Here is a 13,275-nt window from a genome sequence, read left to right on the forward strand (position 1 = left end):
GTGGATTTTGCAAACATATAAATCATTAAATATTGTATTTCTGAAGACGGTAAAGTCGAGTTCCAGATAACATGTTTTTGGGTGTCTGCCATCTGTTATTTTTGAAATATTTTTTCTTAGTCACGATGTTTACTGCGAACGCAGGTAGAAAATGACAACCAGCTTGTTTATAAATTTATGAATAAAATTATATCGTACCTCAGTTCACCTAATATAGCAAAGGCGAGTTCATTGTATTTAATAGGGATCTATAGCTCTACTAAATAGTCAGACTCTGTCGTACTAACTCTTATATTTAAATGAAACATCTTGATTGAGTAGTAATGCGATCACATTCGATGCTACCGCAGAACATTGGACTTTTTACACTAAAAATGTGTTTCAATCACCATTTAGGCAAAATGATACATTATATATATAATCACATTTATTGTAAAAACTTAAATTTCTATTCATATTTTTAAAACATAAAGGGTTTTTATTGTATCTTGATTAAAACAAAGTCAAAGGTAGATAGTAAGATACCTAATGTATTTTATCTTAAGACAAATATGATTTTGGTGATATCATTTACAATGACAATACAAATAATAGGAAAACTACTGGATACGCATAATGATTTCATAATTAGTTGTACTCGTAAAGAAAAGAGAAAGACATCGTGAGATTAATGGCATTTTATCAAAACCGGTCGTTAAATAACTATCAATGTATTATGTGTTAATACTGCGAAAACGTATAATCTTACTAATATGGACGTGATTTTAAATTCAACTTTATTTAATTACAGACAAATTAACGTCAAGCTTCGTAGAAAAACAGACAAGTAAAAATAAAAACAGTTTACTAGTTTTGCTATAAAAAGCGTTTAATATCTAGCTGCCTCGATACGTCCCCACTTACTTAATAATTAAAACATAGCAAAAGCTGATGAACACGGTCGGCGGGTATTGCAAAATCGGTACAATTGCTGTGTAAAAATAAATGAAATACACGCGGCTGAATCATAACACCTTGTCCGTTATGTATTTTTATCAAATTAAATAGGATTACTTCGTTTTGAGAATTGCCAAACGTTGTAATTATTAGGTACTTGATTGTGCAATAACGATAATACAAGTATAAAACGAAAAAATGAGATTGTAATAATAAACATCCATGCAAATAACTGATGGCATATTTAATTATTAGATAAAATATGAAAAATAATGTTAATTTATTAATCAACTTTACACCGACACGGGCGATAGTCGTAACTCAAAGCAATAGGTTTTTGAATAATACTTATTTAGCTAAAGTATTGCACTATAGTAGTTTTTTATTTTAATTATAATCAAAATGCAATACTTAAAGTAAAATAAGAAATTTATTTCTTTTATTAGAAAAAATTGAATAATTATTTTCGCGAACTTTAGTTTGATTCAATGTTACCACGGTAGATATTAGTTAACAATATAACTATATAAACTAAACTACAAAGCATTTAAACAAGAAATCAAATCAGGACAATCCAAACCAGTACACGAAGTAAGGTTCAATAGTAATGAATATGATTTTAAATACATTGATTTTGCATCTTTTCATCTCTTTTCTGTTATTTATTAACCGGTTAGCACAATCCAACCAAGCTATTATGTCTACTGCCATGATGTATTGATGTAATTAACTAGAAAAAAAAAATAACGGTTCCATAAATAAACGCCTCTATCCCGCCTTCCACCGAATTTCTGCCAGTTTAGTGCTTATACCACTAGATACGATTTTAGAATTTCTCCGACGTTTCAAGCTAATTTAATTGTACGACTCACGAGAATTTTAAAGATTTACATACATTCAGCACATAAATGTCACATGTAAAATCCACACGACCTAAAATGTTAGCTAGCTCCTGGCTAATACTGGCCATACGGGTCAATATCGAGTAGGCATTTTCTTTTGGGATCGAATTTTGTTTGGAATAAGTATTTTTTAAATATAAAATTCGGCGACGACACTAAACTTTCAATATAACCAGAGATGTTTAACTGTATAGTATATATTATATACTTATATATATAATAGGCGTCTTGGCTAGGTCACCGTTTGATTTATAACTGTACACGGAGTAATGTTGGAGACGTATGGCGGAGCACGTGTGTCTGGAGACGATTTATGGAGGGCAGTGAAGTGAGTGCTTAGGTCGATCCCCAAGTACACGACGTGAAAGATCACCGAGAGCGAAGTCGAACCGAGCGCAGGGCGTCGACACGAGAAACAAAACAATAAGAATAATAACACGGCCGGTTCGTCAAAATTAATTGGCCGTTTCATATTGTCTCTCTTTTTATTTTTTAATTATACGTGACGTGACGTGACGTGACGTTAACAACGTGGGTTCGTAGTTTGTATGTACTACTGAATAATCGTGTAAATGCTTGGGTTTAATGCCTGAAAAAGGTCTATTCTTTTCTAATAAAATAACATATCCCCCAAGTATTATGCAGTGTTGTGTTATGGAGCTGAGAAATTCCAATCAATAATAACAGTAAAACTTTCATAAACCTTAAAGGTAACAAAATATTTAAAAAAAAATAACTTTAACGATAAAGAAAGAATGTCGTATCGCAACACACAGACTAGACTATACAAGGCTATCGTCGTGGCGAACAGCACGAATTAGTATTTGATAATCTATACACTGAACGTTTTCCCAAACAACGACATTACCTTAAGAGTTAAGATATACTTTTTATACATAATTGCTGACGACGATAGGCAAAGCTGAGAAAATAACTGTTAGGTATATAGTGACAGTATCAAGCGAGAACTGTACGTCGAACCAAAATTATCTTTTTAAAATAAAAAAAGGTATCGTTTTTTAAATGTTGTCCAATTAAGTAATTGGAAAAATCCCTGGAAGCAACCGAAAAACACCATTGAATTTTTCTAATTTGTTTAAATGAACTTGGTAGTAGATATACAAATTCGATAAAATGTCACGTGTATCATCGGGTTAAGTAAAAGCCATCCGTTGATAGTAGTTGATAATATAAACGCATATTAACGTTTATTGAGCATTCAAAGCATCCGAATTTACTGATGCACATAGTCTATTCAAAATGTACAATCCGACGTTAATCTATATGAACAATAGATTATAGATACGGTGAGTTTTACACGTGGCGTCAAACGGTTTTAATTGAAATGCTCAAACGGTTAGGTTAGGTCCGTAATTGTTTCATTCGCCTTTAGCAGACCAACGGTAATTTACGATTGCTGGTAAAAACCGAAACACAACGTTACTAATTAATCGACGGGCCGTTCCATATGTAATTGGCGCCTCGGGGGCTCGTTTAGTCGACACAAAACAATGTGTTAACCTGGAAATTTAAAATGCTCGGTGCACGTCATGCAAACGGACTGTATAAACTGTAATACTGAAGAGTATAGAGCAACGAGTTGCATAAGAATGATGGTCACACCCGGATGAATACCGACGCGCAGGCACGCGGTGGCACACAGCCCTAGATAATTTTTTAACACCATTGTTTTGTTATACATGATGTCTTTACGCGGACGCTATGATAAACACTTTCACTAATTTACATTATCGTCGCGACGGTTTTTGTGACACATCCTGGACGGAAACTTTAATAATAATAGTATAATTACTGATTATGTGCATATGTCGTGCAAAATGATAATAATGCCAAAAATATAATGTATACAAGATCAATTTACGACAATACTTAAAAATTCTATTGAACACTAAGCGATAAAACATAATTAGTATTTGTACTAATAATTGTATTTCTACTTAGATTAGTATGAAAAATAATTATATAACCAGAACTTCCCAAATGAGAAACTAAAAACCTTGACTAGATCAAGTTCTGGACGATTGTAGAAGTATTGAGGAGATTATTCACTATTATAAACGAGTTGTGCGTGAATAGACATTAGAAATGTATATTACTTAGTCGATTCAAAGTCGAAATGGTAAATATACAAAATAGTGCTAGGTAAACCGTCATGTCAACATGCCATATTTTCAACTAATATAACGAGCTGTGACAGTACAAAAAATAGGACGGACCTTATAGAGATTGACGGGTATTGTTAAACAAGAAATACACCAAGGTTGCAATTAACAGCGTTACGAATCTTTAAACTCTTTAAATACAGTTTCGTTTTCAGTTACAGGTGAAGTCTACCTACGTTGAACGTTTCATCGCTATTGATTTGGCATAACCTCAAGTACAAACACAATAATAATTCGTTTTAGAATACCGTTAAAACCTCGACATTTTTACATGCAGGTAAATAAAAATAAACAAATGACAAATTTTCCATTAACGAATAATAGGTGGTTTTCTGTTTTAGAGCACAATTCATATTTTTAGTTTTATGTGGTCAGTGACGCAACTATAACATAGGTTGAAAGGTTACAACAACCTCTCTGAATCCGGTCACCCGGACGGCAAAAAAAAAAACTACATAACAAACGATAAAGACAAGTATCAGATTTCTGCATACAAGTTCGACCGAATGCGTCACGTGACACGTTAAGTATTTACAAAAACAACTAAACTAACTAATAATTAACTTTTATTGTTTTCGGTATTAAAGAAACTATCATTTTAAAACTAATCCAGACTCAAGAATCGAGATACGTGAATTTCGATTGAGCTCGGTCAAATTTTATGATCTGAAAATAACTTAGAATCTTGACATTTGAAAAGGACCAACTATTGATACCGTTAGAAAAGTACAGCATTTAAATGACCGAAAACTGTCGGTTGTACTAAACGGTATTTTATTATGTTTTAAAATTGATCACGAACATCTGCCAAAACGACTATGTCTGTAAACAGTAAAGGGACGACGTCAACGTAATTATATAAAAATTATATTCACCTGTATAATTTGATAATAGTAATTGTATGCGTGGTACAAGTAATGACCATCGCAGCTGTTGTTGTTCGGTCGGGCTGAAAGGAACCTAATACACGCGTTTTCTTATTATCAGACACATCACCAGAGGGTTATGTATAATTTTTTTCTTCTGAAAACATTTGAAGGAGCCGAAAAGAAGGTACACAATACACATCAGTCATCAATATAGCGGCGCCATAGGCTAATCACTAATGGATATTACTTTTTTTTTTGCTAAAAATAACATCTTCGTCTTTACAAACCCGCACTAAATATTTAAATGAGTAAATTTTAGCGATAACTTTATACACATATATGTTATATTATTTTCTAAACATGTTAACCCAATGCCAATTGTACGATGACAGTATGGTTTTCTGTTACAAATGTACCGTGCCACATGGTGCAAACGCCCCGTGTAAAAGCGCATATGTTAGTAATTTAAAAAAAAAAAAAAAAAAAGGCATGTGTCCTCGTGTATTAGCACACACGCGACACAATGATCGAAGGGCTAATCTCTATTGCCGTTTCCGTCCATCTAAGTGAGGCAGCACATGAGTATCACCTAACAGCACACCCTACGACTATTAGGCACCCACAATAAGTAATGTTATACCTACGTCCGTCGCACGTGCTAAGAATTTTTAATATTTTTCATTTTTGAACACTGTACAATAGACGACGGTTTTGTTCGACATCCTCACTTGGGACTCCCTAAATGGTAATACTAGAACTAAATGTTTTCAATAGAATATCGGAGAGAATAAAAGGTGTTGTATAGTGCAGAACACACGCGGATGTCGATTTGCTTGCCTATAACGCACGCTACCCGTCAGAACAACGATTCGAATTGTTATAGCGAAATGTTGTCATAGATTTATAGTGTACAAGTATCTTATTTATTATAACCGCAGGCGCATAGTTTAGGTCGATGAAATACCCAATTTAGTATTTTCATTGAACCTGTTTAGATCAGAATCGATAAGTATAAATAACAAACCTTGTAAACACAATATTTTGAAGAAAAAAACCGAATTGTTTTTATTGTTCAAACCAGATTTTGACATTTCCAAACAAACAACTCCAGAAAAGCTGGATCGGATACTTCATACGTACACAGTTTACTGATGAGAAACCTAATATTGTTGGTTATCCAAGGATTAGGCGAACAGCTGAAAAAGTTCTCTTCTTTTATAACAAAAGCGTTACTATGAAATCGTTAAATTTCGTTTTTACCCAAGAAATAAAAATATCTATTAGCGCTGCCTAAGGATACTATATGGATAGTCGTTTGAACCAAAACACTTTGAAGTGATTTGAGCGGGCACCGGGTATAAAATTAAGACGGATCTCGTTTCCAGTAACAGAGGAACGCGTTCGGGCCGGATATTTTTCATAATTTGTTCGTTTCGAAAGCGGTAAATCAAAGCACAAAATATAAGCTATTTCGTGTCACTTACCTCGTGTATATTAGTAGAAACCACCGTTCGTATCGGACGCGTCGATCGCACTGCCGCGTCAACCCCGAGACAGGAAACCCGAGCGCCGCTGCCGTACCGCCGGCATACAGATGAAGGAGAATAAAAGGATACCCGCCCACCCCCGCCCGGTGTTGTCGGGATTTTGTTGAACGGCGCCAGCCGGTCATAGTTAAGAACAGCCGCACGCATTATCCGAGGGTGCGAGCGATAAGAACACACACATAGGTACACATTGGTATAGGTAGGGAATCCCGTAGCGCTGCAAGAGTCGCGGGTCCTGTATAGTGCCCAGAATCTCTGGCAATTGTAGCTATACCACGGCAACACAAAAAGTTATGGCCATCGTACCTACGGCCTTGGCGAAATACCAGAAAAAAAAAATTACATTCTTCGTGAGTTTTTTTGTCTCCCTGTCAGCAATAGGGTTAGAACACGGTGGAGTAAACATATTTCAGTAATAATTACATTTTTCTTTTACGGTTTAAAATTGTCGTTTTACTTTTCGGTTTGCTTAATAATAAAGAATATTATACGACAAAGTGGCGGAGAACGTTAACCAAGGATCGATATTAGGTCGTACTAACAGACGGTAAACACGAATAGAAGCATTCAAAACTATAATTCCTCTTTTACAGGTAGTTTTTAAATAAATGTTAATGCATTATTTGGTCGGCCGTCATTAGGTGAAGGGGTGGAGAGAAGTCTAAGCCTCGGGACTCGCGCCTGCATACATAATGCTTATATAATTTATTTATTATGTGCCATGTGGTCCTTGCAATACTCAGGACGACTGGTTGTTAGGAAGTATTCGATATTGTAACATTCCGACTGCATGCGAGTAATGACTGGCGTTGAGCGATAAAACAGCGCCGCGTCGTGATTTTACTTAGAATATACAGTATGCAACCTAATATTCACAAGAGCATGTTAGGTTGCGTATTGTCAAACGAATTTGCTTCCGAGACTGGTGAAATTAGTTACACATGTTTTGTGTACGGTATTTTATACGTTATTTTAGATCAAATTATTAAAACAAAACAGCCAATAATTTATTTTCAGTTTCTCTGATAGTTAATTAAAAGTTAGTTAGCTTACCTAAAAGCTAGATCATGAGTGTTCATCTCGTTACACATTTATTGGTTTTTTAAGACTCCACATAAATAAATAAAAAATTATTCATCGATGAATCTTAATGGTAATAGAAATAAAATAAAACAAGTTAATGTAACTTGTAAATGAGTAATGGTTATTTTATTTTTTCGTCTCTTAGATATTGTACTGTTTATACTTATGTTACACTATGTTTACACAATTCTTATACACTAGTATACTTGTAATGTCATTAGGAAATTGCGAGTTTTTTTCCATAATTGTTTTAGTGTAACTAAAATAATTCGAAATCTATTTTATATTTTAAAACTCAATTATGTTTCCTTATTATAAGACTTCTATTATATAGGGGCTAAATGTTGGCATCTAATTTTTAGAACTAAATTCTGCAATAGCGCTACGATTACAAAAATAAGAACAGTACTTACCATAGAAACAAAGTAAAATTTTTCGAAATCTTGCTCTTGCTGCCGAATAGCCGGCAAGCTGTTGGCCAAGTCCGCATGCTGCTCCAATGTGTGCTCCCCTTTGTTGGTTAACCACGATATGACCTGTCACAATGAAAAAAATTACAAAAAAATTAAACAACCAACAAACACTTCCTTGTTGTTCATTATAAGAGAGGTCGTTATTTAAACCGAATTCGCGACCATTAGCGGGTGCTCTGTGAAAGTGTTAAAGGAAAAAATCTTTGACAGTGAATTGGTCCGTTAATGTGTTTTTTTTCTTGTTCCAATGCCCAAGAACGTACATACATACGCACCACACTGTGTTTTTTATTTAATCTACAGTTTCAATTCGCCCATATACGTACTGCCCTCGTTAAATCTACATTAATCGATGGCAGAGATCCTAATGATATTTTATATCATAGAATAACGGTACAGGTGGTGTAATGGTGTAAGTATTTACATGCCAGGAAACTGTAGGCTTGCTTAAAATGACAGGCTCACCAGCTCCCCATCAATCAGGTTTCTAACGAGTGAGTATACAGAATTTTGACGTAAGGGGAAAAAATTCGTGCACACATATTATAATAATTTCGGTTTGGAAGAAATTGTACCTCGTGGGTTTCCGTTTCTAAAGCACGAACTCTGGCCGCCTGAATCAACTTCTTTTTTTTAATCGACAGAAGATCTTCAAGTTGGATTGCAGCTCCTTCGATTTCACAATGAGCTTTCTTTATGTCTTCGAAACTCGACCTAAAAACATCAAAACTAGTTAGTAAAAATACAACTGAGTAAATACATTTTAAGATTACATTTTTTTAAAGACATTATCAAACTCTGAAAGACAAAACACAAGTACAGGAGCCCAAATTTCAAATGACATACGTACACAAAAAGTATACAAACTGAAATATAATAATAAATTTAATGTAAAACTAAAAGTTGAAAAGAAATACTAAGCATATATTAAAAATTGTAGTACTATTTATTATTCTATTTTAAATAATCGAAATGTTCGAATTGATTAAAAAACAGTTGAATTTTTTTAAACCAGAATTTAAAAATAATATTAGAAAAATTAAAAAATAATGTATTCAAATCCGAGTTAGTTCTTACAATATTTTAATAAATACAATTTTAGTCATTTTTTGTGCCAATTAAATTGTATACAAACAATATTATGCTGTAGGTATATATTTTATAGGTTTTAAAATGTATCTTTATGCAAATAAAAATAAATTTAATGATAATGTTGTTTTTTCTTTTGATAGAATTAAACAAAAGATTAAATAATAGTAATACAACAACAACTAAGTCAATATTTTGCTCAATTTAAATTTAAAGTTAATCATATGTGTTGTATATGACTCCATACAAGTCGTATAATAATAATACAAAAAAATACTAATGGCGAATTCAGGTTTATGTGTCTTTGTAAAATAAAAATAACAATGGCTTACATGACAAATCTGTCGTCGTTTAACCATCGCGAATGTTGTTCTAGTACTTCCATACTCCGTCTTGCATCTCGGAGTACATTTTTAGTTTCGTTATCGTCTAGGAATTTTGATATGGCAGTGCGTTCTTGTTGATCATCGCCTATGTACGTTAAGGCCGCAACCAGTCGATTACCGATAACTTGACACGAATAAGTCAGTCTCTCGTATTCCTGCAGTAAAAACGTACATTTAGATTGGACATGTGCGTATAAGCGAGAAAAATCCCTATACACTTCAAACGTAAGTCAAATAAGACAAATTTTTTACTTGTTATTAATAAAACTAAATCACTATTATTTCGTAATGTCTTTCACGTCGTGACTAATAATTAGTGACCACAGATCAGATCCATATAACGTGCCGACGTGCTAATGGTTTAAAGTACTAGGGATCATCGACTAAACGCGATCATTGCTCACCTTGTAGAAATTGACCCATTCGAGTTGGTTGTGTTCGTATGGGCCACCGCAAGACGACGGTATTTGGTTGTCTTCGAAGAACTTTAAAAGACCGTTGTACGAGTTGACGGCGTAACACTATTGATAGAAAAAAATATACATATAATAACAATTAACAACTATAGTTTGTATGGGAACGGGCCGGTGAAACTTTTACTCACTCGAATTTGGCTGTGCTTCAGTGTATTTCCTTCGGAGTGTCGCTTCGTGCAAAAAACTACTTTATCCACTGGGACTTGGTGCTGTGAAAACACAAAAACAAATTAATTGTTACTCACGAATTAGCGTTGGGTTCGATCACGCCGACTTACTTTTATAAAAACCAACACACGATCGACAAAGTCTATGGTAGTGCAACTGCTTTCATGCACCAAAATGGTCAACGAGGAGTTTCTATCGTTTCTATATACGTACAAAAAAACATTCGAAATTAACGTCATTCCTGGCATTTCATATAATATCAAATGATACTGATGACATACATAGATAAAAAACTGATCAATTAAACTACGAGCGTGGCGTGTGTCGCTGTTAGTGTTTTATCGGCATATATAAATATTTTACACCTATATAACACAATGGAGATAGGAGAATTTTCACAGGGAAATTATACATTATTATCAACACTATTGTGATTTGTGATGTGAACCGTTATTACGATAATCGCAGCACAAACAAATTCCTTCACGCAATAAGCAAATTTAGTAACTAAATCAACGATTTGATATTTATAAACCAGATGTGTGTCTATTAAGAATTTAGGTAATTTTTCTCTTGGGCATCTTACGCCTATGAGTTTGAACATTATCTTACCATATGCTTAGACAATTTCCTTCAATGGTTAATTAGAAATGTAATTACATAGCACATTTAATTCTAAAAGATGGAGTAATTGTAAATAAACGGCAAATTACAGTAAATGCAATTTGTGTTAAAGAAGTATATAATTACCAAAAAATAGAGCGTTTTGTAGATAAATTACAGATTAATTAGTTTCGAACAAATTTTACATTTAACTTTTTATAAAAAAATCATTTTTTTAAAGTTAAAAGTTAAATCTGACTTTTGCCCGGAACTTTTTACAGAACTTTAGCTGTTAAGATTAAACATTTTCAATAGCTTTTTCTACACAATTGTTTTACATTTTGCTTTCATTATAGTACCAAATTCTAACAATTACCTAGCGTAAAGTATTATTATAATCAATATTTAAAATTAAATGTATGATTCAATTTATTTAAAAGTACAGTTATCTTTATTTTCGATATGAATTGTGAATAGTTCAGAAGGTATATTATTATATTATTGATCTGTTGTTTTCATTGTTAATCTACATACATTCAACTCTCATCGTGTTTCATTTTTACCTCATGGACAAAACAATAGGATATAAACTAACTAAAATATTATCGAATTTGATCATCTAAATTAGTTGTTGACATGCTAATAATATTAAGTTTAAAAGTTCATTTATGGGAGGCAAACTTCCAAACACCACTATGTTTAAATTATAATATAATGTTAAACCTATATTAGTATATTATAAATATTATAAATCATATAGTATATTATTATATTAATTATCATACATCGAAATGTTTAATTACAAAAAGATAATATATATTTGTCATTTAATTAAAAAAGTATTTTGTTCGCGCAGAAATATATGAGAGATAAAATACTGGTATGTATACAATGTTTTATTTGTTATTAGATGGGTGTTAAAAAAGTATTTTACTACCAGCATTGCAAGTGTAAACAATGCACATTTTACAGTGTAGGTGACGTACAATAAGACATTCAAAAACTAACACTATTTTTAAAGTAATGTATTCTACGAGAAACCTGATAAATCATATGCATTCATTAGTAATACGAGGGAAAAAGCATAATTACTTAATTTGGAAAAAATCAAGAGAAACCGCGGTAGCTAAATTAACATAATAGTAAGCACAAGTGAATAAACTTATTCTTTTGAAAAAATGCGCCATACGGACTAGATTAATTAACGTGAGAAATGAACAGTGGTTAATTATACTATTATAAAACTTCCAAATATAATTTATCGCAGTCGGTCAGAAGTTCACAAATATATTTTATGCACAATAGAGTTGAAAGAATTGAATAGAGACAAACTCTCTTTTGAATGCATTTTGATATCACCATAAAGTATTGAATAAAACGTACACAACACTATAGGCACTGGTCCAAAATGCTCTCGAGGAATTAAGAGGGTACTCGTGTGGCTTAGTATTTTCTTAACAAATCTATGTTTCGACTAAATGTCATTGAAAAAAAAAATAGAAAGCACAGAAACAAAAATTTGCATTTAAAAATATCTTTACTTTCTAGTATTTTAAGCTCTCCAATTATATGGCCGGATTACCGTCAAAGACAATCACACTATATAACGGATAACATCGAATTGAGTCCATCCTACTTTTAGTTATTTGAATTGAGTCCCGTTTCTTATCTTAATATGTTTGAATTGATTACGTAGATAAGATCGTAAGCATAGTCTCCTTTGCTATTATTATGTGAGAATTTGTATGGATTATATTGAATTGAGTCCCAAATAAACAATGAAGTTGGACAGTTTCCCCCCAAAATTTGGTGTGATTTTTCAGCAAGCACTAATCGGACAACTAACAGTAGTGAAAGTTTTCATGCAAAATTGAATGCATTGTTTCACTCAGGACATCCGAATATTTTTATTCTTATTGTCACTCTTCTAGGCATACAGTCAGATACCAATATTAAATTACGAAGCAATGCAACAACAAAAACATTAAACAAAACATTGGAAAAAGAACAATTTTTACGAGAGCAGATTATCAAATATCAAAATAAAAAAATTAGCAGATTTGACTACTTAAAATCTGTTTCATTTAAATTTTTACCAGCAACTATTTAAACTCAGACATTATTTTAATTATTTTTAAAAATTATTAAAATTGATAGTTTTTTTTTGACCATTTATAAACAAGCAAAGCATTTGTAAGCAAGCACACACATTTTTGGGAGACTAATCAGCCAACCTCCACGTGGTGTCTCCTCGATAACGCTAATAGGCTGAAGGGACTCAACTCAAACCACCAAAACAATATTTGGGACTCAATTCAATATCACCGCTATATAACGTTGTACCGGTTCAAGAAACTCAAAAATGTTTTCAATACTCTTTAGCCGGTCGGTTTCTGACCTGGTCTTTGTCAGAGTGATCATCATAGAAAAGATGTCGCACGTTCGTGTTGGCTAATGAGTAAAAATAGGGGTAGGTCACGGACGGACACGACTCGATTACACATAGTTCAGTCGGTTAGGCTGATTGAATTTTGATCGTTTCGACACGGTCATCACATCA

General features: G+C 32.9%; 1 protein-coding gene across 6 annotated transcripts in view; it reads right to left on the minus strand.

The window, feature by feature from the left end:
• The window catches only part of LOC126835250 (pleckstrin homology domain-containing family G member 4B-like), a 145,793-nt gene that overhangs the window by 20,357 nt on the left and 112,161 nt on the right, over positions 1-13,275 (minus strand). For all 6 annotated transcript variants that reach the window (XM_050567707.1, XM_050567708.1, XM_050567711.1 and 3 more), the window contains 6 exons: positions 10,223-10,313; positions 10,073-10,153; positions 9,873-9,989; positions 9,415-9,623; positions 8,569-8,707; positions 7,934-8,056 (listed from right to left, as the gene is read on the minus strand). In XM_050567707.1, the coding sequence (XP_050423664.1) occupies positions 7,934-8,056; positions 8,569-8,707; positions 9,415-9,623; positions 9,873-9,989; positions 10,073-10,153; positions 10,223-10,313 (760 nt within the window). The remainder of the gene's footprint in view (positions 1-7,933; positions 8,057-8,568; positions 8,708-9,414; positions 9,624-9,872; positions 9,990-10,072; positions 10,154-10,222; positions 10,314-13,275) is intronic.

The sequence above is a fragment of the Adelges cooleyi genome, unplaced genomic scaffold, assembly GCF_023614345.1.
Source record: "Adelges cooleyi isolate 19-005CV unplaced genomic scaffold, UGA_ACOO_1.1 ACOO_flye_CR_arks_rails_tigmint_CR_PRNA_23, whole genome shotgun sequence".
Lineage (NCBI taxonomy): Eukaryota > Metazoa > Arthropoda > Insecta > Hemiptera > Adelgidae > Adelges > Adelges cooleyi.